The sequence below is a fragment of the Sycon ciliatum genome, chromosome 12, assembly GCF_964019385.1.
Source record: "Sycon ciliatum chromosome 12, ocSycCili1.1, whole genome shotgun sequence".
NCBI lineage: Eukaryota > Metazoa > Porifera > Calcarea > Leucosolenida > Sycettidae > Sycon > Sycon ciliatum.
The window spans coordinates 24,787,440-24,813,938 of record NC_088654.1 but is presented as its reverse complement, the minus strand read 5'-3'; the positions used below and the strand labels follow the sequence as shown (position 1 = coordinate 24,813,938).

Below are 26,499 nucleotides of genomic sequence, written 5' to 3'. Positions count from 1 at the left end.
TCCGTAGTGTTTGACAGCCCAGCCGGCAACAGGCCGGTCTGGAAGTAGGACAGTAGTATTAGTGGCAGTGTAGGGTAGCATAGTGTAGTAGGGTAGCGTAGTGTAGGGGTGTAGGTAGGTAAAGCAGTCAGGGAGAACTTCTTCGCCATGGGCGAGCTCGCAGGAGAGCCTGCGATGAAACTTCTCTGCTCCCTCCCGGGTATAGAGCACACTCTGCTCAGCGTGCTGCAGACCCTGCCTTTTCATGTCAGCGAGTCGAGGGATCGTGAGTCGCGTCTCCATCAGCGTGTGGACGACCTCTCCGCGCAGCTCCTAGGCCTCCATGAGGAATTTTGTTCCCTGCAGAAATCCGCCATTGTTCCTGACAAGGCCACTGCACGATCTTCTCAGCACCAAGCCCAAGGCGACAAATCTCGTACCCGTACGAAACCTCCCCAGCTTGACCCAGCAGCAAGCCAGCTTGATGCAGCCGATGCAGATGATGGACAACAGTCAGGGCAGGCCGACGTGACCTCTGGCTCTGCACAGCACGAAACCCGTACCCGTACGGACGACCCCGGCTTGGTCAATCCTGAGCCTGTGCAATCAAACTGCGAGAAGAGCCAACCTATCCTGGCCGTCATCAAGGATGACAGTTGGAAATTAGTTGCCGTGGGCCCGCCAAGAAAGAAGCGATCGGTGTTCTTTGTGGGCAACTTGAGCCCCGACTGAACGGTGGACAGCCTCACTGAGTTTGTACACCGTAGGTCGGAAAGCGTGGGCCATGGGGACGCCTGCCAAAGCCCACCAATGCAGCCTAAACACAGCCGGAAACGGGCAAGTGTCCGCCAGGATATCAGTTGATGCCACTTCCAAGCTGACAGTGATGTCAGCCAATTTCTGGCCAAGGCCGCTCTACTGCAGGCCGTGGAGATTCCACACCTCCACAAATGCAAATGCGGCCAAAATTCAGCATCAGCAGCAGCAAAAGCAGCAGCTACAACAAGCACAAGAACAGAAGCAGCAGCAACAATGACAACAACAACACCAGCAACAGCAGCACCAGCAGTCGCCGCAGCAGCAGCTCCAGCAGTCGCCGCAGCAGCACCAGTGGTCACCGCAGCAGCAACAGCAGTCGCCGCAGCAGCAGTAGCAACAGTAGCACCACCCAGCTGGAAGCTTAGCAGCATGATCAATAGCAACAGCAATTTGGGATTGGCGCCACAATTAACGACTTCCTGAGCGCGAGTCGTGGCCTGTCCGCTGCAGCTGCCGGCACACCTGTAACCCCCTTCTGAGCCACAAACGTTCCTCTGCGGAACGGTCACGAGATTCGCTGTTGCAGGATGCAAAGCGAGCTGCCCAGCATGGTGCGCAGCCACCCCTGCAGGATACACAGACCCACGAGCCCACCACCCAATGTAGGTCATGCACCAACCCAAACAGCGCCAACGGTCACAATGAAAACTAAGGCCCCCTCACTCTGTCTCCTGGTCACGAATGCATTCAGCATCTACAACAAAATGAATGAGCTTCAGCATACTCTGAAAAGCCTGCATGTAGACATCGCTGTCGTCACCGAGACCAAACTATCGCCCTACAAGGCTACAGTTGCGGAAGTCTCAATCCCTGGCTATTACCTCCCCCCCCCCCCCTAATACGTCGAGACCGGGCAGCGCAAGGCGGCAGAGTCGCCATATGGCTGAAAGAAGGGATGGCTTACAAACAACTGGACATCAGCTCTGAGTGTGAAACTCTTTGGATTAGTGTTGCTGCACCGTCAGGCATGAAATTTGGCATCTGTGCTGCCTACAGACCTGGGACGAGTGCAGACAGCGACTGCAGTATCTTCACCCAGCTGGAATCTGGCATCGACAAAGCCCGGCAGTTCTGCTCACACATTATTGTGCCAGGGGACTTCAATGCCCACAACCGGTAATGGCTTGGAAGTCCACGCACCTCGGCTGCTGGAGAAGCTGCAGAAGACATGTGCTGTGTACATGGTCTCCGACAACACGTCACCTCAGCCACTCGTGGAGAAAATATTCTTGACCTCGTCATGTCGGATGTGCCTGGAACTGTGTCTACCACCACCCAACCACCTCTTGGCACATCAGACCATGATGTTGTCATAGCCAACTTCCAGCTTACTGCATCTGTAGACCAACCCACCACTCGTACAGTATGGCGATACCAGCGGACTGACTGGCCCCGCCTCTCTTCCTTCCTCCGGACTACTGACTGGGACACAATAATCGGCGACGACCCTAACATATCATGTGAGCTTCTGACCAAGCGAATCACTTAGGGAATGCAGCGCTTTAGACCATCCAAGGTCTTCAAGACCAGACCGCAGGACCCAATCTGGTGGACACCAGAATGGTTGGTTGGTTGGATTTATTCAAAGTCGTACAACAAACAGGCATATCTGCCTCCTTATATGAAGACGGCTTCTGGCAGTAAAACATTTTAAAGAAAAGAGAAAGGAAAAAAAAGAAAAAAGAAGAAGAAGAGAAGATCAAGAATGCATCCTGAGCATACAGCTAGCCGGAGTGTGAGCACAGCTAGCCTCGGCATGCATCAGAGCATCAGGATTACTACATACTACTAGTACTATTCAAGATAGGGGAGAGGGGTTGCTGTCATGCTACAGTAAGACAATACGCGTGCAACACACCCTTGAACTGGAGGGGGGGGGGGGGGGGCGTGATGTTTCTCGCATCAGGTGGAAGACTGTTCCAAACGCGTGCAGCAGAAAGAGACACGGGATGAGTTCTGGATGGAAGCTGCAGCAGATGTTGTTGGGAGCCGCGCGTTTGGCCAGCCCTAGTCGGAGTGACGAAATCTCCAAATAATGCGCTGATCAGCGGCTGCTCCATGGTGGAATGTAGGCACCGGTAGACCAGCGAGCACACTGTTTCACGCAAGAGCTGGTGTAAACGAAGCAGGTTGTGTTCCGCATACACGGGAGTCATACGGGTACGGGAGGTAAGGAATGCTCTGCAGCAGGTGACAGAAAGCGCAATGCCTGGCGGAAATTCCGCGATGACCCCAGAAATGGAGCGCTCAAGTGTACATACAAGCTAGCATTCCTTGACTCAACAAGATGTCTAGCAAGAGCCAAAGCCAGACATCTTGACCATGTCAAGCAACGGCTCCGAACGGGCAGCCTGCAGGACAGAGAGTGGTGGAGCGTGATTAAACGAGTTGGAGGGCATGGCCGGGACAGCTCCATCCCAGTCCTGGTTGACCGCTATGGCATGGCATGCACCAAAAGCCATGACAAGGCTAACGTCATCGGGAAGTACTTTGCCCAGAAGTGCAGCCTAGACGATGACTCTGCAGAACAGTCGGGGCCATTCCCGCATGTCCGCCGGCGCACCGCAAATACGCTTGCAACAGTCCACTTCCGCCAAGACACCGTAAGCCGGACACTCCGAGCCCTGAATCCAAGTAAAGCCACAGGGCCTGATGCAGTACCTGCTAGAGTGCTGAGAAAATGTGTCGACTCTCTGGCCCTGCCTCTATCCAAGCTGTTTACCCTGTGCTTCTGCAGTGGTCATCAACTTGCCATGTGGAAAGTTGCCAAAGTCGTTCCGGTACACAAGAAAGGCCCCAAGTCGAACCCCAGGAATTACCGACCGATATCACTACTGCCCATAATGTCTAAGTGTATGGAGTCCATCGTGAACCGCAGCCTGTCCAACTTCCTGAAGAAGAATGACATCCTTTCTCACAGGCAGTTTGGCTTTCGCACTGGACTGGGAACCTCTGATCTGCTGATTGCTCTTCAGCATGAGTGGAGCCTTGCAGCTGCCGGTGGAGGCCTCGTCAGGGTCCTCGCAGTAGATATTGCCGGGGCCTTCGACAAGGTCTCGCACAACGGCGTCCTCCACAAGGCTGAGCTGTGCGGCATAAGTGGCCCCCTCCTTGCCTGGCTCCTGAATTACCTGACAGACCGCCACATCCGTGTCGTCATAGGCGGCCAGTCTTCACCGACCCACCGAGTCCAATCTGGCGTGCCGCAGGGCAGCTTCCTCGGCCCCACCCTCTTCCTTCTGTACGTAAACGACGCAGAAGACCACCTACCTGATGGGGCGAAGCTGGCTGTATACGCCTAACACGCGACTCTCTACAAGTGAATCACCACCCGACTCAGACTGCCAGGAAAGACAGCAATCCTCCAGCAGGCAGTAGACTCACTGGCAGCATGGAGAAGCAGGTGGAGGATCAAGTTCGAGTCCACAAAGTCGCAGGCATTGACCATCAGTCACCACCGCTTGCCGACCCCCCGAACGCAATACGCTTCCAAGGAGCAGTCGTGCCAGAAGTAGAGGAGCTAAAGCTTCTTGGCGTCACCTTCGACAGGCAGCTGGCATTCCGCAGCCATATCCGACAGCTTGCAGCACGCGGAGCCCAGCGGCTCGGTTTCCTCCGTAAGGCATCGGCTGTGCTAGACCCAAAGCACCGGGCAATCGTGTACCGTGGCTTTGTCCGCCCTGTGTTAGAGTATGGCATGCTGGTGTGGATGAGCGCAGCCCCCACCACCTTGGCCCGCCTCACTGCCATCCAGCGCCGTGCTCTGACCATAATTGGAGATGGATCATACCTCCCGAGCCTCGACATTCGCCGTACCGTACCAGGGCTCTGCTTTCTGTACAGGCTGCACTTTGTGGAGGGTCCGGAAATGGTGAAAGCCATTCTGCCACCATCAGCAGCCGCACCGCAATGCCGCATGTCTACTCGTGAGACAACCAGATCTGCAGCACATCATCCATCACAACTCACCAGTGTCCTTCCTCCTCCGTCACGAAACAACACGCTCTGCTCATTTCCCCACTCCCTTATCGCAACGTGGAATCCGCTTCCACCTACCCTTCTGCAGTCTCCCCCCCTTCTCGCAGAGGTATGCACACCTTCAAGAAAAATGTCAACGACCACTTGCGGCGCAGCAAGTGGGAGTGGGCCACAGACAGGCTATGATCTCTCCATCGCAGCCAACACACCAGCCTAATTATACTGACCGCACTCCAGCCTCCTTCTTTATTTTTTCTCAGTTTTTTTACTATTGACACAGCCCTACTGGAAAACAGGTGGAGAACATAAAGAAACGAGGAAAAGGACAAAACATAGGGGGTGTAGGGACGACGTGCTGATGTGCTGGTAGCAACTAGACCAACCAGAGGTCTCGGCGTCAGCGTTGCAACTAGGCATCGAAAAATGGGTGTGTTTGTGGGGGGGGGGGGGGGTTGCACAAGAACAACTGCAAAACAAACAGTAGCTAGATATAACCACAAAAATAATAACTTGGTGCGAAATAATGAGAAGAAAATAGTGACGCCCAAAAGCGCTCAATACGAAATTAAGAAAAAGGAAAATCATAAACCACATAGCGCTAAAGGGGCACAAAATAATAATTTAAAGTATAACTAAACCGGGTGGAAAACCAAGAAATCTTAACAAACAAAACAAACTGATAATAAAAGGTAAACGATGACCCCAGAAATGGAGCGCTTCAGTGTACGTACAAGCTAGCATTCCTTGACTCAACAAGATGTCTAGCAAGAGCCAAAGCCAGACATCTCGACCATGTCAAGCAACGGCTCCGGACGGGCAGCCTGCAGGACACAGAGTGGTGGAGCGTGATTAAACGAGTTGGAGGGGATGGCCGGGACAGCTCCATCCCAGTCCTGGTTGACCCCGATGGCGTGGAATGCACCAAAAGCCATGACAAGGCTAATGTCATCGGGAAGTACTTTGCCCAGAAGTGCAGCCTAGACGATGACTTTGCAGAACAGTCGGGGCCGTTCCCGCATGTCCGCCAGCGCACCGCAAATACACTTGCAACAGTCCACTTCCGCCAAGCGACCGTACGCCGGACACTCCGAGCCCTGAACCCAAGTAAAGCCACAGGGCCTGATGCAGTACCTGCTAGAGTGCTGAGAAAATGTGTCGACTCTCTGGCCCTGCCCCTATCCAAGCTGTTTACCCTGTGCTTCTGCAGTGGTCATCAACCTGCCATGTGGAAAGTGGCCAACGTCGTACCGGTACACAAGAAAGGCCCCAAGTCGAACCCCAGAAACTACCGACCGATATCACTACTGCCCATAATGTCTAAGTGTATGGAGTCCATCGTGAACCGCAGCCTGTCCAACTTCCTGAAGAAGAATGATATCCTTTCTCACAGGCAGTTTGGCTTTCGCACTGGACTGGGAACCTCTGATCTGCTGATTGCTCTTCAGCATGAGTGGAGCCTTGCAGCTGCCAGTGGAGGCCTCGTCAGGGTACTCGCAGTAGATATTGCGGGGGCCTTGGACAAGGTCTCGCACAACGGCGTCCTCCACAAGGCTGAGCGGTGCGGCATAAGTGGTCTCCTCCTTGCCTGGCTCCGGAGTTACCTGACAGAGCGCCACATCCGTGTCGTCATAGTTGGCCAGTCTTCACGGATCCACCGAATCCAATCTGGCGTGCCACAGGGCAGCATCCTCGGCCCCACCCTCTTCCTTCTGTAAGTCAACGACGCAGAAGACTACCTGCCTGATGGGGCGAAGCTGGCTGTATACGCAGACGACACAACTCTCTACAAGTGCATCACCACCCGACTCAGACTGCCAGAAGAGAAAGCAATCCTCCAGCAGGCAGTAGACTCACTGGCAACATGGGGAAGCAGGTGGAGGATCAAGTTCGAGCCCACAAAGTCGCAGGCATTGACCATCAGCCACCACCGCTCGCCAACCCCCCGAACGCAATACGCTTCCAAGGAGCAGTCGTGCCAGAAGTAGAGGAGCTAAAGCTTCTTGGCGTCACCTTCGACAGGCAGCTGACATTCCGCAGCCATATCCGACAGCTTGCAGTACGCGGAGCCCAGCGGCTCTGCTTCCTCCGTAAGGCATCGGCTGTGCTGGACCCAAAGAACCGGGCAATCGTGTACCGTGGCTTTGTCCGCCCTGTATTAGAGTATGGCATGCTGGTGTGGATGAGCGCAGCCCCCACCATCTTGGCCCGCCTCACTGCCATCCAGCGCCGTGCCCTGCACATAATTGGAGATGGATCATACCTCCCGAGCCTCGACATTCGCCGTACCGTAGCAGGGCTCTGCTTTCTGTACAAGCTGCACTTTGTGGAGGGTCCGGAAATGGTGAAAGCTATTCTGCCACCATCAGCAGCCGCACCGCAATGCCGCATGTCTACTCGTGAGACAACCAGATCTGCAACACATCATCCATCGCAACTCACCAGTATTCTTCCTCCCCAGGCACGAAACAACACGCTCTGCTCATTTCCCCACTCCCTCATCGCAATGTGGAATCAGCTCCCACCTACCCTTCTGCAGTCTCTCCCTTCTCGCAGAGGTATGCACACGTTCAAGAAAAACGTCAACGACCACTTGCGGCGCAGCAAGTGGGAGTGGGCCACAGACAGGCTATGATCTCTGCAAACACACCAGCCTAATTATACTGACCGCACTCCAGCTCCCTTCTACCCCTCTTTGATTCCCTTCGCTCACCCTAAAATCCGATTATCAGTTCACTCCATCTTCCTACGGTGCACTGCTTTTACTATTGTTTTGTCCTATCCCAATCTCAAATTCTCCCCATTATCGTTTGCAAAGCCGGTGCTCCCCTCTTGGATGCACATGTTTCTTTTCTCCTATGTATCGGCGCACAGGAGTAACGATGATTCCGAGACCTTTGGTCGGAGGAGTTACTTTTGCCCCGCCCCCACTTCCATCCAATATGCCACCGCCTCCGCTGTGCAGCATCTGATGGTACTGTGGTATTCAGTAAAAAAAAAAAGAAAAAAAGAAAAAGAAAAAAGCCCAGTATCATCAGCATAGCCGAACCAAGGAACATGACCCGTGCCACAGTCAAGAGTTCATCCGTAGAAGTCGGTAGCCATCAGCCAGTGTTGGTGCATGAGGTACTTATGGACATCTTCTTTGAACGTGTGGAGCCGCTTCAAGCTGAGTGGAGCCCTTACAATTTCGCTCGGCAAGCTGTTCCATACTGAGATGACAGAAGACGGGAAGGAGCGAGAAACATAGGCAGGTGCTCTCCTGTCCAGGACTTGCTGCAGCTGCACATGGTGCTGCTGGCCAATAGGGGGTTGACTCCGGGTGCGCCGAGCTTCTACATGGTTGGCTGGAGGGGGGATCATGGCGGTGAGCTGGGGTGGTCCTGGGATGCACTGGAGCTTGTGCAGGTATACCAGCCCAGATACAATTCGGCGGTGGCACAGGCTTTGGAGAAGGGCACCAGGGCCAATAATGGCCATTGCACGTTTCTGCACACGGTCGAGTCGGGCGAGGTGGCTGGATGCAGCTCCCATCCACACAAGGGGAGCATACTCAAGGATAGGTCGCACAAATCCCTTGTACGCACAAAGCCGGCCATGGTAATCTAACACACGGCAAACCGACGGAGAACACCCAGTCTCTGGCAGCCACGTGTCGCAATCGAGTGCAAGTGATCCCGGAATGACAGCTTGGCGTCAAATGTCACTCCAAGAAGCTTGATGGTGTTGGCTTCCGGAACCGCGATACCTCCAAACTTGATGTCAGGGACAGCAGGGTGTGTGGCTTTCGTAGTCATCAGCAGCTGTTGCGATTAAGAGGGCTCGAATCTGATGCGCCAGCGTTCTCCCCACTCTTCAAGACGCTTGAGGCTGGATTGCAAGGCGGCAGTCATGTCATTCATATTGTCCTGCGTGCGGATGAGGCTGTAGAGGATTGTTTCGTCTGCAAAGGGTTGTTTCGTCTGCAAAAGAACTTAGTCGCGTCTCGGGAGACAAGCACTGATGCAGGTCAGACACATACAAGAGGAAAAGTGTCGGACCAAGGATACTGCCTTGGGGCACACCTGCTGTTATGGGCGCCGGGGAGGCTGAGTCGCCGTGGACCAGGACTGATAGTTTGCGGTACAGGAGGTAATCCTGCAGCCAGTGCAGCAGGCAGCCACCAATGCCAACGTTCTTGGCTTTGAAAATCAGTCCAGAGTGTGATACCCGATCAAATGCTCCTGCTATGTCCACCGCCACCATGTGAACGTACCCTCCATCGCTGACAGTCTTGACTCACGCAGTGTGCAAAGCAGTGAGGATGTCGCACGTACCTCTTCCTTGCCGAAAGCCATATTGATTGTCGGGCAGAATATTGAAACGCTCTAGATAATTCACGAGCTGCTTGTTTACTATACTCTCCATTACTTTTGACAGGATGGATAGTAGTGAGACTGGCCGGTAATTCTTGGGATCCGAGCGGGGCTCTCCTTGAAGACTGGAACCACATGGGCCAGCTTCCATTTGGTAGGCTGAACACCGTGGCGAAAGCAGAGTGAGAACAGTTTGGTGACTGGTTCTGCAAGCTCACTGGAACACTGAGCTAGGACTCTTGCTGGAATATTGTCAGGTCCTGTTGCCTTCGATGTATTCAGCTTGGCTAGACGGCGGCGTACATCAGCAAGCCGGAAATGGATGCGGTCAAGACTTCTACCCCTCTTTGATCCCCTTCGCTCAGCCTTAATATTCGATTATCAGTTCTCTCCATCTTTCTATGGTGCACTGCTTTTACTATTGTTTTTTCCTATCTCAATCTCAAATTCTCCCCATTATCGTTTGCAAAGCCAGTGCTTCCCTCTTGGATGCACATGTTTCTTTCCTCTCATGTATCGGCGCACAGGAGTAACGATGATTCCGAGACCTTTGGTCGGAGGAGTTACTTATGCCCCGCCCCCACTTCCATCCAATATGCCACCGCCCCCGCTGTGCAGCATCTGATGGTTCTGTGGTATTCAGTAAAAAAATAAAAAAATAAAAAAGCTGGGTTAGGACCATTGAAAGTGGCATAGGTAAGTATAACTCCACACATGCAATAAAGCATGGTTATGTACTGCAGGTTTGTTGCCATTTGTGTGCAACTACTGCATGCAGGAATGTACGGGAAAACTACTATAGTGTAGTACTCTTTACTCTTTACTACCTGCATCAAGGTTATACCCAGAACCAAAGTGAAGGGGGAGGGGGGGGGGATCATCGGACCCAAATGTTTGTGATATTACCGCCATTTTTGGCCGCAAGGTTCACCGACACCAGCACTAGTAGGCAATTGGCCAATTTCCATTCCACATATTTATTTACTGGTAACTGGAACCTGCCATAAGTACGGATTTCAGAGGTAATTGATGATCACGTGAGTGCACCTACATCATGTGTACTCATATTATTGCAAAGAAAGGTGGCGTTCGCACTCTGAAGGGTGGAGCGTTCATTTTCAAAGGGGGCTGTACTGAAGTTTTAAAGCACTTTTTTTTTCTTTCTTTTTTTACTATGTTCACATACCCAACTCATAAGTAATACAGAAGACAATGGTACTGAGACAAGGACAAACGTGACAACTACTGAGAAGGGGCTGCACCGAGGTGCAGCAGTGATGGTGGGGCATTGATGGCTCTGCCGACCTGAGGTCTCGGCATCACGGCCAGAAACACGCACCAAAAACAAAAGATAGAGCTGTAAGGGTCAGCAAAAATAAATAGAAAGCAAGGGCAAGCAGCAGCTAGTACTACTGTGCAGCGCATTCGTAGCAATGGGAGTCATTGACGGGGCACTAGAATGTAGGTGGGTCGACAGGCAGAATTTCCGTGGACCATCGCCAATCCTGTCGGCGGAGGTATTCGTTGACGTTGCACTTAAACTTTTGAAGATTTTTGCGAGTTGGGGCGGAGTCTAGAAAAGCTGGCGGCAGGGAATTTCACAGCTGGATTGCACAATGTGGGAAGCTGCGGAGAATGGTGTCTGCTGCTTGACGCGGTAGCGGATTTCGTAGCTGGTAACTGTGGCCGGCGGCCATGCGGAGATCGTTTCGAGTGCGAGTGGCGTCACGGGGCTCAAGCCTTGGTGGGAGGACTGCTAGCAATTGAGTCGGACCGGTGATAAAATGCAGTTTGTAGGTGTATGTTAATGCAGCAACGTATCGCCGTAGGCTGAGGCTCTGGAGCTCCGTCCCGGGACCAATGATGCGCAATGCACGGCGTTGGATGCTATCTAGGCGTGATAGATGGGAGGGAGCAGCTCCCATCCAGACGAGCGGAGCATACTCCAAAACGGGCCGTACAAACCCCTTGTACACCGTGAGGCGGCCTTCTCGGGAGAGATAGGGCGCAGCTCGCCGCAGGAGGCCCAAGCGCTGTTTGCCACGTATAGACACTGCGCGGATGTGCTCCGCGAAGGACAGCTTCGGATCAAAAGTCACCCCCAAGAGCTTTATTGTGGATGACTTTGGCACAGGGTTGCCTCCAAAGAGGAGAGAGGGCAAGGCTAGCTGCGCTCTTTGCAGCGTGACTGTCATAGCCTGGGATTTCGACGGCTCAAACGCTACACGCCATTCCTTGCCCCAGTCTGACAGACGATTGACGGTGTCCTGAAGCAAAGCAGCAGCAGTGGGGAGGTCGTTACGGAGAAGAGTGTACAATGTCGTATCGTCAGCATAGGCTTCCAGCTGCGTGTTCCCAGCAAGGCATGTTGATACGTCGTTAATGTATATGAGAAACATGGTTGGCCCCAAGATGCTGCCTTGTGGGACTCCCGCCTTGATGGGGTATGGACGGGAGGTTGCACCACCGACAACACACTGTATGCTTCGGTTAGACAGGTACGATGTCAGCCATGCAAGGAGGATTCCTTGGATGCCACATTGCTGTAGCTTGAAGAGGACACCTGCGTGAGAGACCTTGTCGAAGGCTCCAGCGATGTCAACTGCAAGTACGCGTGCTGCGCCCCCGTGTCCGATGGAGGATGCCCAGGAGTGGTGTAGTGCAGTAAGAGCGTCGGCTGTACCCAGATTCCGTCTGAAGCCAAACTGATTCGCTGCAAGCAGTGAGTTACCCTCGAGGTAGTTCGTAATTTGCATGTTGATAATGATCTCCATTACCTTGGATATCACACTAAGGAGGGATACGGGGCGGTAGTTCTTGAGCTGTGAGCGAGATGAGTGTTTATGCACAGGAACAACATTGGCGAGCCTCCAGGCCTGAGGTTGGTATCCATGCCGGAAGCACAATGAGAAAAGCTTGGTCAGGACCGGTGCGAGCACCGAAGCGCATTCTTTCAGGACACGGGGGGAGATGCTGTCCGGCCCCGTGGCTTTCGATGCGTCAAGACGGCGCAGGAGGCGGTGAACATTCTGGATGCGGAAGTGGACGTGGGTGAGTGGGGGATGTGGGTGAGTAGGCCCTGGGGTTCCAAGGGAGGAACGATGTAGGTCCCTGTCACCCAGGCTGCACTTGCCAGCAAAGAAGTGACCAAAGCAGTCAGCCTTCTCCTTGCTGGTAATGTGTTCCTTCCCGGCATTGTCGAGGAGGAGGGGATGTCAGAGTTTCGGCCAAGACCGCATGCTCCTTTCAGGTTGCACCACCATGCCTTGTCGCGAAGCGAGCCGCAGGTGAGTCGGGCCCGAAGGTGCCGTTCCTTCTCCTGCCTGGAGTGCTGAAGTGTGGTGGTAGCGCGGGTAACAGAGTCGATGAAGGATTGCTTCTTGACGTCATTGCCGAGGTCGTGCCGCCATTTCCTCCATTCTCTGTCCTTGATACGCATCACTTGTGTGCACTCAGGGGTCCACCACTTGGGATCTGATGAGCGGATGACGAGAGTCTTATGGGGAATGAACTGGTCCATGCCTGCAGCGATGGTATTGGTGACTTGTAAGCAAGACAACTCTGGATCGTCCGTGATAATGGAGGCCCAAGGGACAGCCTTGAGGTGTGCTCTGAGTCGCCGCCAGTCAGCACGCTCGTAACGCCACACAGTACGTGTGGTGGCCTCTCCCCGGCATGGTGAAATGGTCGGGAATTGAGCTATCACAGTTCCATGATCTGAGCGTCCTAAAGGGGCAAGTACTGTGGTGCTGATGGGTTGTTGGAAAGTGGACATGATTAGGTCTAGTGTGTTGGCACCTCGAGTGGGCTCTCGGACATGTTGCGTGAGCTCGTGGGTTATACAAAGATCCTCGAGGGCATCCCCGGCCGGGGTTGACTTCGCGCTACCAAGCCAATCTGCACTATGCACGTTGAAATCCCCAGCGAGGATTACGTTCGGGGACAGCTCTTTGGCCTGATGTAGTGTATCGTCAAGTGAATCAATGAGACAGAGGTCGGTGGGGCTACAGGACCCTGGACGGTACACAGAGCCGATCACCAAGCTTGTGCCACCACGGAGGCGGACTTTAACCCAGAGTGTTTCATGTTCTGCAGACTGGAGTTGGTCTAGATGAGCAGAAGCAAGGGTGGACTTGATCCACACAGCGACACCTCCTCCGTGCTCGTTCCGGTCTCTGCGATATGGGACGCTGGATCCAGGGATGGACGAGTCAAGGCTAGTTATGGCATCAGCAGAGAATTTAGTTTCAGTGATAATTGCTACATCTATGTCGTGCTGGTTGAGTGCATGCCTCAGGTCGTCCAGCTTGTTACGAAGGCTACAGGCATTAGTCACCAGCAGTTTGAGTCCTGTTGGAGAATTAGGGTCACCCAGTGCTGCCATCATTCTTTATCATTGGTCAGCTGGCATGATAGTTGCATCAAACTTGGTCTCGGTCACAACAGCGATGTCTACATTGTGGTGTGTGACAGTGTGGACAAATTCTCCAAATTTGTTTGCTAAGCTAAAAGCATTAGTCACCAGGAGGCGCAGTGACTGGGTCGAGGAGGTAGGTGGTGCTGTGGGTGTTACATTATAGTTATAGTTCTGCATTTTTTTTTTTTTTTTAGTCACGATTCTGGCAAGCGGACTAAATCGTGAGCCTGGAGCTAGATTTGTTGGTTTCCGGGAATCCTTCTTCTTCACCCCAGTTGCCAACTCTGGTGAGGACTCAGTGCTGGCATTCCTGCCTCGTCGTTCAGGCGTGAACCAAGTGTGGATCGCTTCGGTGTTGATGTTTGATGCCACTTCTGATAGGAGTCGCTCTGCCCGTTCTAGATCTCGCTCTGCAATGTCTACTTTGACGTCCACGAGGGGAGTTCTGGGGTGTGCTGTCATGCTTGACAGCGATCCCTGTGCGGACGACATGTCTGACTCAGTATCTGTCAGGTTGTTCAACGCTGAAGTAACCTCAGTAGTCCCCTCATCGACTTTCGTGGTTTTCAAATTCAAATCCGTTTCAAGCACTTCAGTGCTGACTGCGGGTTCTCCAACATTTGACCCCACAAGAGATGCACTCGTACTACATCCAATACTCGAGAGAGTACTCGGGCTGGTGCTGGGCCTTCTGCTGGAGCGTGCCGAGTCTGGCGACTCGTTTTGGACTCCGGTCTGTACGGTAAGTTCACCAGGTTGCCCTCCGACAGTTGCAGTTGCGCTTGTTCTGGTGTGCGCGGTTCGCTTGGCGTATGTCGTTCCTGTGGCGAGTTTGCAATCTGCAGCGATGTGTCCCGGTTGGGAGCATTTAAGACAGGTTGCAGGCTGGCCTTCGTAGCGTACACGAAACAAGTTGTTCGTAGATGTTTTCACATACGACGGAATCTGCATGTTGGGGCGAAGAGAGAATGTGGCGAAGCGGTTACCAGTGGCAATGGCGAGCCCTGACTTCGTCTTGACAAATCCATGGCGAAGAGGCCCAATGGCCGAACCAAAGACACCCAGGCTTTCGATAATAACGTCGTCCTGGACCCAGATAGGCACATCGTGAATTTGGATTTCCACGGAATCAGGCACCAGTTGAGTGACGCGCACTTCCACTGACATGAGATGGAAACCGTTTCGGCAAAGTCGTGTCAGAGTGTCTCGGGAATGAAACGTGGCCTTGCAGCTCAAGTTACTGGTCAGCTGCACGGATATCAGGTCGGAGTAGCCATGTTCAATCAGGGCCTCAGCAACTTCGAGGGTTTTCGTGTGCAGTGGAACGTGGAAAGTCCCCGTGTTCCTCTTTAGAACTTTCGGAGAGACCGAATTCCAACTGCGATTTTCACCGGACGTGGGCATTTGGAACGCTCTAACTATCTACTAACTAATTTTAAACTATCCAGTCCCTACCCTGCTCCAGACCGGCCTGCTGCCGGCTGGCTCCTACAAAACCTGCGAAAAACTACGGTGCTCAAAAAAAGCTAACTGCCCTGCTGCGTACCTATGGAGCATCGCACTGGTGACGTTTCTCCTCAATATCCCCAGACTCCACTGTAGCCATCCACTATATCCATACTTCTTCCCAACACTCTCCAAACGGTCTCCAGACTACACCAATCACTGGAAAAGAATATAATCAAATCATTCAAAAAGGCCAATCTTGTGACGTGGCGAAATAATACCCCGCTGGTCAAGTTTGGGAATAGTCACCTGAGACAATGTGTGTGTGAGACAATGTGTGTGTGTGTGTGTGCGTGTGTGTGTGTGTGCATGTGCGTGGCTTACTAGATTCATCTGTGCGTTGTTGTACTTGGCTGCCAAATGGACCAGGTGCAGCCTCTGTCACAGCCCTCACAGACAGGTTGTACACAGTGTAGATCTCAAGCTGGGTGATAGTCAGACTGGTCTCATAGCTTGTCACATTGAACACCTGTGAGTAGTTTCCAGGGCCGACAATCCTGATGTCATAGCGTACCAACACACCGTTTAGATCTTGCTGCGTGAGCTGTCGCCAGGCCAGCTGCAGAGATGTGCTGCTCAAGTAGGATGTGTTGGTCACGGTTGGTCCAATGCTTGGCGCTGCAGATGATGTATGAACAATCGGGATAGTGAAATTGGGATACAGTACTTCCGTAATTGACCACGTTGTGGTGGGTCTGCTCTACTCACACGCCACCACTAGGTGGTGGTGTGTTCAAAGGTGCGGAAAGTCCAACTGAGCGACTTTCTCCAAACCGTCAATTTATGAGAAATATGTAAGGCAAGGTTATACTGAAGGTATCGTACTGCTCTACATGAACTGATTATTAAAATAGTGAACTTAACAGCCCTCCATTTCCAAGGCCTTCACATCGTACAGTGTTCAGACATAGAGAAGGGAGTGCATTGTTCAACAAATGAACAAGTGAATTGTTGACAGTTTTAAGGACTGTTCTAATATTTTCTGTGTTGCCTATTCTGCAGTTGCATTCGTATAAGCACCTCATTGACCCCGCCCGTTCCTCATTCTCCTTTCCAATTGGCTAAAGCTTGCTTGGTAAATGTCAACGCAAAAGGGCCAGTCAGTCAGTGTCGTGCAATGTTATTGCATGAGCTCATTGTGTAGTAACTGGTGGTGCTAGTGGAAATAATGATAATAATGATAATAATTCAAAGGATCAGTTGGGTAAGTGAACTGCCTGAAAAGAGAAAAACACCAGACCCACCAGGACTCGAATCCGGGACCTTGCTTGTCATGAGAAATGCTCTAACCACTGAGCTATGGGACCAAGCTGACCCTAGAAGGCGCTGACAAGTTGTTCACTCCAAAGCCAGCTCACAACACATGACAAGCAAGGTCCCAGGTTCGAGTCCTGGTGAGGCTGGTGTTCCTTTTCTCTTTTCAGGCAGTTCACTTCCCTGACTGATCCTTTGAATTTGAAGTTCTCCAAATCGATCTCTTGTTCACACTCTTCATGGCTGTAGTCAAGACATTGGCATGCAGTTTGGTGCGACAAAAATGCGCGACCGTTGTACTAAAGGCAGGAAAGCATGAAGCCTCTGAGGAGAGCATATTGCCTGACCGTACATCTATCAGGTCGCTGCAGCCAGAAGAAACATACAAATACCTCGGAGTCCTTGAAGCAAGAGGTATGGAGTGGAAGCAAGTTTTTGAGCTCCGCAGTTTTTAGTTTCCACGGCTTCCTGGCAGCCCTTCGGCGTGCCCAAGAGGACCAGTACTAGTAGTAAGTATAGATTAGTAGTAGGGCTGACCCACCTCTGGCCGCCATGCCCCCAACTACAAAGACCGCCCTCAAGGGGCTCTCAGAAGCAGAGATGAAACTGTTGTGCTCCCTTCCGGGTATCGAGTCGTCTGTGCTGGAAGTAATCAAGACCCTGGCTAACCTAGCGTCCTAGTCGGCCGATCGTGAGGCTCGCTTCAACAAAAGGATTGATGAGCTGTCGCGGCAGGTGTCCGGCCTGACTAAGGAGGTTGTACCCCTCAAAGAAGCCGCCATTGCCAAGGCAAGTGTTCCTCCGAAATGTCAAGCTACTCAGCAGAGCCAGCGTACGCGTGCGAAATGGTCCAGAAATCGTACCCGTACCCACCAAGGCCAGGCTACCGGGTGCACTAGCAGTAGTAGTACGTTTGAGCCCCGTAGCGTGGGTGACACAGGCAGTGGCCCAGAGGTGCAGAGTGACGAAGACATGCAGCACGATGGACAGAACAGAACAAGCGTGGAACTTGAGGAGTACGGCGAGGAGTTCCAGCCTCTAGACGTCATTTCCGACGATAGTTGGCAGCTAGTGTCATCAGAGCCACCCAGACCCAAGAAATCTGTCCTGTATGTCGGTAACCTGAGTGAGTCATGCACTGACGACGACATCAAAGCTTTCACCCTGAAAAGGTCAGGCACAGCCTGGACTCCAGCTACTGTCCATAACTGCAGCATCCACAAGGCTGAAAATGGCAAGATATCTGCAAGGATCACTGTGGATGCCACTGCCCTCGCACTCATCACCTCACCAAACTTCTGGCCAAGCCCACTCTATGCCAGACCGTGGAAGTTTAGGCAACGTTCAGTTGAGCCTGATCGTGACGACTTGCCTCGCAGCCCGGGAGTCTACACGGAGCAGTCCGGCTTGGCAGAATGACTACTGCAAGTCTCCAGCTGCTAGTCACAACCGCCTTTGGGCTGCTGTCCAAACTCGGCGAGTTCCAAAACAATCTGAGTTCAACTAAGCCTGATATAGCGATCATCACAGAAACGAAATTCACGCCGGACAAGGTTCCCCTCGCCATGTCAACTATTCCTGGCTATGCAGCACCTATTCGCCAAGACCGAACTGCTTCAGGCGGGGGCCTAGCTGTATGGGTGAAGTCCAACCTGCATGCTCGGCACCTTGACACCATTGACTGTAAAGGTTTTGAGGTGGTATGGCTCTTAGTAGAGTCATGCTCTCATGGCAAGGTTGTAGTCTGTGCTATGTATCGCTCCGGTTCAAGTAGCCCATCAGATTGCTCCGTCATCGACTACCTAGACAGCTCATTACCTGCAGCACAGCAACTCGGTGACCATGTAGTCATTGCAGGGGACTTTAATGTCCACAATTCCGGCTGGCTCAAAAGTAGTAAAACAACATTAGCTGGTCTTGCACTGGAGGATCTAGCATCTGCTTATTGCCTCACGCAGCATATCACGGATCCCACTAGAGGTGATGCCATTCTAGACCTTGTCCTTTCAGACTTGCCTGGACATGTGAGCACTTCCATCAAGAGTCCATAACCCAAGAGTATGCAACTGTGATCTCTTTTCTATGGGCCAACCGCGCGGCGCGCTGCCTTCATTACATCATTCAGCTGCAGTCCGCGCACTGCGGAAAATCAAACACCGCACTTTCCCTCTAGTTCGAAATGAACTTTCGTACGGAACTGGAGTTCACGCGCCAGAATTCAGAGATTGTGTAGGTACTGGAACAAATCGAGCAAAAACGGATGGGCTCGTGCGAGAAATTGAGAGTTTGAATACATACTTTCAGAGCGTGATGAAGGCAAGTTACGTAATGAAGGCAGCGCGCCACGCATGCACCCATAATCACAGTTGCATACTCTTGGGTTATGGACTCTTGCTTCTATCTGTAAGCCCCTTGGACGCTCTGACCATGCGGTCATTATCGCAGACTTCTTGACAGTTTCTCCCTCAGAGGAGGAGAGCTCTACTAGAACAGTATGGCGCTACAACAAAGCCGATTGGTCGAGACTGAGGGCACACTTCAGATCTGTAGATTGGCTGCAAGTCACTGCTCCCCATACCGACTGCAACAAGGTCTGGGATGTCATCTCAGAGACAATTCTAGTGGGGATGCACCAATTTATCTCGTGCAAGCAATACACTACAACACCCTCTGACCCTCCATGGTGGAACCCAGAGTGTCTGTACGCAGTAGTTTTCAAGGAACAGGCCTGGCGGCGCTGGAGGAGATTTCCATTTTCTGAGCCTCTGAAGCAGACATTTTTACAATCAGTCAACCATGCCTCAACTGTGATGGACAAGGCCCACCTAGCTTGGGAACGGCGTGTCCAGGCTAAGCTCTGTGCGGGTAATCTGTGTGACAAACAGTGGTGGTCGGTGAAGAAATCAGTCGCTGGTGTTAAGCGCTCCTCTGATATCCCAACCCTGATTGATGCACATGGGCAGGAATGCGCAACCAACCTGGCAAAGGCAAACTGCTTTGGCTCATTCCTTTCCAAGAAATGCAGTCTTGCCTCCGACATATCAGTGGACAGCCTGCCTGCTGCCTCTGGCGACAGTGAAACTCCAGCGGTCACAAGGATCCATTTCCGGGCTGACACAGTACGACGACAACTGGCAAGACGAGACTCCTCCAAAGCCACTGGACCGGACAATATCCCAGCTAGGGTACTCAAGGAATGCGCAACTGAGCTTGCGGGGCCCCGAGCACGCCTCTTCTCCCTGTCTTTCAGTGCTGGCCACCAACCACAGGCATGGAAGGTTGCCCGAGTAGTTCCAGTATACAAAAAGTCCTCCAAATCCGCTGAAACGAATTACCGACCAGTCTCGCTGCTTTCTATATGTTCCAAAGTAATGGAGTCCATCATTAACCGCCAGTTAATGAACTTTCTGGAGGGACAAAACCTCCTATCACCAAGGCAATTTGGCTTTCGCCGAGGCCTAGGTCCATCCGATCTACTTACGGGACAACACCACAAGTGGTCGGCCACATCTGGCCTTGGTGGATCTGTGGAGGTGCTTGCTGTCGACATCGCCGGGGCTTTTGACAAAGTCTTCCACACAGGTGTACTGCACAAGTTGCGGAACATCGGTGTGAAGGGCCACCTCCTGGACTGGCTTAGAGACTACTTAACAGGTCGTTCGCTGGAAGTGGTCATCGGCGGCAAGAGCTCCGATCGCTATCCGATCTCTGCAGGAGTGCCACAAGGCAGCATCCTTGGAGCGTTCCTGTTCCTAGTATATGTAAATGATGCTGATAGCTGCCTGGCTCCAGGGTCTGAAATGGGAACATTTGCAGACGACATCACGCTGTATGCCTGCTTCAATACACGCGATGATGCCATCCAAGCTGACAGTCTTCAAGCTTCCGTTAATGCATTACATGCATGGAGAACAAAGTGGCATGTTAAGTTTGAACCATCCAAGTCGCAGCTCCTACGAATCTCCTGCCATCGACAGCAGCCTTGGCCGGTCCCCGCAATAAACTTTGGAGGGGAGGTCATCCCACAACAGCCACCCCTCAAGCTCCTCGGAGTTATAGTTGACTCCAAGCTTTCCTTTTCCGCCCATCTCCGGTCAGTTGCTGCCAGGGCAAACTCATGTATTGGCCTCATATGTAGAGCTGCTCGTGTTCTGGACTGCCATGGCATGCTGGCCGTGTATCACGGCTTCGTCCGGCCCCTGCTCGAGTACGCTCCCCTTGTCTGGATGGGAGCTGCTCCCACTAGCCTTGAACACCTTAACAGAGTGCAGAGGCTTGCCCTCCACATCCTGGGACCCAACATCTTGCTACAGAGCCTAGAGGCCCGACGGACAGTGGCGCACTGACTTTCGTCTACAAGCTACTGGGCCAACCAGGTCCTCCTCTGCTGGCATACATGGTCCCCCCTCTCGTCGTCCACCATGCCGCACCTGTAACCCGGAGACAACGCCAACAGTCTGCTTCACACCCCTTCCAACTGGAAAATGTTCTCCCTCCAGGCGCTCCTAACTACCTAAGACGCCCCTTTCCATACAACATCATCAACACCTGGAATGCGCTGCCATCCTCCCTCTTCACCAAACCACCATCTCCTAAGGGCCTACCATCCTTCAAAGCGAACGTCCACTACCATCTTTGCCGAAGCCAGTGGCTTTGGGCCACAGACTCCCTCTAACAGTTCAGAACTATTTCCATCCTGAAGTTCTCCCCCCCCCCCAAGCATTGCATCATGTTCACTGCATCTGAACTGCCTTTGAATCTATTTTTCTCTCTTCTTGTTCTCTCTCCACCCCCACCCCCACCCTCTCTCTCTCTCTCTCTCTCTCTCTCTCTCTCTCTCTCTCTCTCTCTCTCTCTCTCTCTCTCTCTCTCTCTCTCTCTCTCTCTCTCTCTCTCTCTCTCTTCTCTCTCTCTCTCTCTCTCTCTCTCTCTCTCTCTCTCTCTCTCTCTCTCTCTCTCTCTCTCTCTCTCTCTCTCTCTCTCTCTCTCTCTCTCTCTCTCTCTCTCTTTCTTTCTCCTCATCCATTGTACCTCACCTTCTATTGTCTTTATCGCACTAAATCACCCCCTTCTTTTAGGCTATGGTGCGCAAGCTCACGTTAACGCCGAGACCATAGGTCGGTGTTGTGGGCTTGCCTCACCAGCACAGGCTTGCTTTGCAGCCCCTACTCTCCCCGCTGTTTTCTTATTGTATACACTGTTGTCTTCTCCCCTTCTGACGAGTAGGTTGTGTACTTAGTAAAAAAACTAAAAAATAAAAAATGGATAATTGAAGTATGAAGACGAAAATCCTGCAGGAGTACAAGTGGCATGTGCGACGAGTACTCCGTTCAGCTCTAAACGGCCACAATATCATCATCGCCATCGACACCTGGGCTGTGGCTTTGATACGGTATAGTGCTGGTATCTTGGCTCGGAGGCAGGACGAGTTGAAATCTGTGACGGAAGAATGCGCGAGCTTATGACTATGTATGGAGCTCTCCATCCACGCGCTGATGTAGCCCGTATGCACATCAGTCGCAAGGAGGGTGGACATGGTTTGAAAAGTATTCATGATGTTGTCATCATGGAGAAAAGCAAGATGCAGCGTAATGTGCTTCAGTGAGACGAGGAACTCCTGACGGTGGCTGCGCCCATTCTGTGGCCACATCTGGATGCCCCACCGGACTCCTCACAGGTGGTGAAGTGTCGGCTTCAAAAAGAACACCTCTTGGTGTGGACCCTGAAACCCTTGCATGGACAGTTTGTCTGGCAACAGAACTACTGACCAACGAGAACACCTAGAGTCGGCCGACAAAGGCTGGTCTCAAGAACACCACAGAGAGCATAATCATCGCGGCACAAGACAAGGCCTTGGCAACTAAGTTGCTCAAAGCCCAAATCTTCCATCAGGGTGGAAGCCCCTGTGTCGAATGTGTGGGGAGGCAGGCGAGTGGGTTGCCCATATCCTATGCAACTGTTCAAAGCTCACTTGACGGAATTACTTGGAGCATCATAATTGGCCTCTTTGGTCCACTGGTCACTCTGTCGTGTGCATGGGATACTATGTGAAGACAAGTACTACAAGCGCCACTGTGATCTGGTGCTTGAGCATACCTAGACCAATATAACAGTACAAGAGCATCCTACACCGGAGAGTAACGTGCCTGAAGCTAGAGATACTTCACAAGTCAACATCTCTTCTAGCCCCATCTGTATGCATGCTCCAGCAGCACTGTGCGTTTCATTATCACCTTCAAAACTTTTGTCACCTTCAACTTTTTTGAGTATGCCACTTTTCTATGTAGAAAGTGCGGAATTGCGCCACTTTACCCTATTAGTATACTCATTCCTTTATCTGCTATTCATTCGTTATCTACCTCCACTGATGAGCCGATACAGGTTTCTGGAGGATATGGAACATCTACACAAGAACGAACTTCCTCGCTATGGAGGGGTGTTGTGAATGTGGGCCAAGAGCGCTGTGTGGAGAGGTGGACGGTTAATATTATTTTCAAATTGCCGAGTTTGTGACTACATGTACTTCTGAGTTAATACTAATAATACTTCGAAGTAATAACTAGGTTAGAAGTAATTTCGAGGCATCCTGCAGCTTCATCCGTAGAGAGAAGTAGGGTGGACACACCCATTCCCACAGCACTGCAAAAACGAACCGATTCCATTGATGTACAACGTTTCGGTTATCATGCATTATGCAATAGCAACAGTACGATTGTCGTGCATATGATCTTGCATTGCAAAAACGTTCCCCGGTTTTCTCTGAACATAATTGAGCAATCGAAATGTCTATTCGCATTAGAAAGTTCTCAGCTATCGGCTCAAACAGGAGCTAAAAAAAGAAACTTCAGCTCAAGAACGCACATGGACACTTAACTCAAAAACTCCAATACCCGAACATGTACATTCTACCACGTAGTTACTAAAATAATCATTACGCTAAGCTACTATCAACTCGAATGCAGAGCCAAGGATTATTTATGGAAAGTCAAAAGGACCTCCATATCTTATTTCTATAACTAAGAACCTTCCAAGTTGGAAGGTTGTTGGAGTGCGCGTGCAAGATGTGCTAGAGCTGTTAGCCAGTTAGTTGTAGAACCTCAATACCTTCGGTCAGTATCGTTCAATGTTATCGCATGAGCTGATTGTTTAGTAACTGGTGGTGTTAGTGGAAATTATAGTGTAACTTGTAGTTCCTTGGTCCTTTTGACGTTCTATGGTACCATCCTATTTCATTTTTTGAAATTTTTAAAAATCTATAACCTTGGATTTGAACTGGGAATTATAGTGTAACTTGTAGTTCCTTGGTCCTTTTGACTTTCTATTGTACTACCCTATTTCATTTTGGCAATTTTTTTAACCTATAACCTTGGATTTGAACCCGCACTATCACCCTGCATGCATTCCCTCGATACACTTCGCACGCATAATTATACTTTGAAGTACATTCTTCCAGGTTGCTTCACCTTGTGACCCAGCAGTTGAAAGTCGTATATCATGTGGGCAGCAGTCTGTGATGAAAGCAAACAGCTGGCCTACTGATAACTTCACCTTCTGGAAACGCTCTAGCGAAACAGATCTGTGTCATCCGACCAATCTGCGGGCCGATTTCTTACCAACACTCGACGTGGATTCGATATCCGACGCCGCTGTACTCACCTCGTTGTCCGTTGCCAGGACAGGATCAGCTCCCTCAGAACCGGAAGGAGACCCTGGAGACATCTCGACACTGAACGAAGACATGCTGAACGAAAACACGGACTGAAAACTACTATCCCCAAGAAAAATATGAGACTACTACATACAGAATAGTTGTTTTCCAACGCTCGAGCTGAACTCGAGTGTTCCAATAACGCCAGCAGAACGTTCGCCTCACGTCAAAAATACCGTACATGTGAACCTCTACTACAATTCGCATTACGGTACAGGACACATACGGTATGCGTCAAGTATGCGTCAAGTGAAAGACACTACCTCAGAAAGATACGAACAGATACCGAATGAAAGCGTTGTGGACCCTGGCTAGCACCATATGCTACTGAACTATGCTTCTTTTGCACATAGGTACGGGAATAAGAAACTCATTGCTGTTGCTGCTGTTTAGAGAATTCAGCATTAGTAATCACCAGGCAGCTGCCACAATTTGCTTAGTATGAACTACACAGTGTTCAAATCCACCTCACCTGCTTGCTGAGTCTGGAATGATGTGAAATTAGAGATATCTCCCCTGCCAATACGAGTAGCAGCGGCAATGGCCACTTCATACATCGTGTATGGTTTCAGCCTGACAATAGTTCCATTAAGGGCAGATGCAAGGAATGTTTGGCTTGAGACTTCACTGACGGGATAGATTGACGTGACGTTGACATGGTATGATGTGATAAATCCATTCTGGTCCAGTAGGGGAATTGGAGACCATTGCAGCTGAGCAGATGTGCTAGTCTCGCCGATAACAGCCAGGTTCGACGGAGCACGACTTGGAACTAGAACAACAAGTCAGAGGATGATCAAAAATAACCACTTGATAAGTACATTATTCGACAGTATATCAGGTGAAATTGCTACATGTATTGTATTTATTTAAAAGGAATCTCCAAAAGCAAATGGATGCTTATTTAATTATGACAGAAGTCACCTACATAAATAATATAGCAAGAAAAATGGGGAATGGGGAAGGAGAGGGGAAGATGAAGCATGGGAAAGGGGAAACAAGTACCTTAATAGCAAGGTGTAAAAGCAGGAAAGAAATCGACGAGAGAAGAAATCACCTCTGCAGTGAATAGCTGGACATTTAGATGCGAAAAAACCCAGCATGGATATATTTCTAGTAAGTACTAATCATTGCAGCTTTTCACTTTACATACCGTATTGCATGGAGATTTTCAATTATCTTATATAACGAGTTGAAGCATCGATAATTTATGTTGTATCGAGGATAGCCCCGGTAAGTATGGATTAGTGCCTATTTCACCGCAAGCTGCAAGTCCTGTTACAAGATAAGTCTCGTTTCAAGATACCTTTTTCGATGGCCAAGAGATTATCTACTAACGAGGGAAGACCTGTATTGTGCATGGCACGGGGTAGTGCGAGGTCACGTACCGTCTATACATGGCGACAGACAGGGGAAGGACTATGTCGTGAATGGGTGAAAGGATAACGTGATACAGGATAGGACACTACATGTACCAAAGATAAGAATAATTAGAGTACAGCTTCTGCAGGTCACTAGAAACCAAGCCGGATCTTACCTCCCTCTTTAGTGGCATAACCGTCCATTCGAGTGCTACTGTTCTCTCCCCTTCCATTTTGAACCCAGGTCCAGGTGTTGTAGACTACATATTCCTCAAGATTGTCGAAATCAGATACAGCATTATCGGTGCAATTGTGTTTCACTCGTTGGCGCAGGTCATCAGGTATTGGTTTGCTGCCCACAGTCTTGGTTGCTTGAATTGTGATGCAGTACTGAAGAACATTCCAGTACGGTGATTCGGATGTCACCACTGCCCTCACACTGGTTGATGTTGAAGTCCATTTGACGGTTGGCTCATCGGGGACTATATTGCAATACACAGAATCACCAGGAAGAGGTACGTTAGATTAGTACTCCACAACCGCTGACAGTGCCATCGGGAAGCATGTAAGGTGTTTTTTTCTCTTTCTGTAACCCCACCACTAACGCCATACACAAAGTCTTATCCGGTTTGAAATCAGTGAACACGGGCAGCTGGGTTAGGGCTATTGAAAGTGGCATAGGTAAGTATAACTCCACACACGCAGTTTAGCATGGTTATGTACTGCAGGTTTATTCCTATTTGTATGCAACTGTGTGCAGCAATGCACAAGCAAACTAGTACAGAGTAGCACTCTTTAGTGCTTGGGTGCATGCTATCCACAGTGCATACATGTTCATGTGTGTGATCCACAGTGCATACATGTTCATGTGTGTGATCCACAGTGCATACATGATTGCAATCCACAGTGCATACATGATCGCAATCCACAGTGCATACATGATTGCAATCCACAGTGCTTGGGGAAAGTAAGGGGTAGAGGGAACCTTGATGACAGGCAGATCATTATAACATTTTAAAACATAGCTTACTGATGATAGCATTGTGGCAGGAAACAAAGGAGAGGCAGTTTTATGTGGGTTTTGTAGGATGACATTTGTTTAGTCAGCGTTAATTGTTCATGGAA

General features: G+C 50.9%; 1 protein-coding gene across 1 annotated transcript in view; it reads right to left on the bottom strand.

Moving 5' to 3' along the window:
- LOC135827827 (protein sidekick-2-like) overlaps positions 1-26,499 on the bottom strand; it is a 68,430-nt gene that overhangs the window by 7,108 nt on the left and 34,823 nt on the right. Inside the window, exons 10-12 of the mRNA XM_065340255.1 lie at positions 25,551-25,856; positions 24,486-24,785; positions 15,376-15,669 (exon numbers count right to left, since the gene is read on the bottom strand). Of these exons, the coding sequence (XP_065196327.1) occupies positions 15,376-15,669; positions 24,486-24,785; positions 25,551-25,856 (900 nt within the window). The remainder of the gene's footprint in view (positions 1-15,375; positions 15,670-24,485; positions 24,786-25,550; positions 25,857-26,499) is intronic.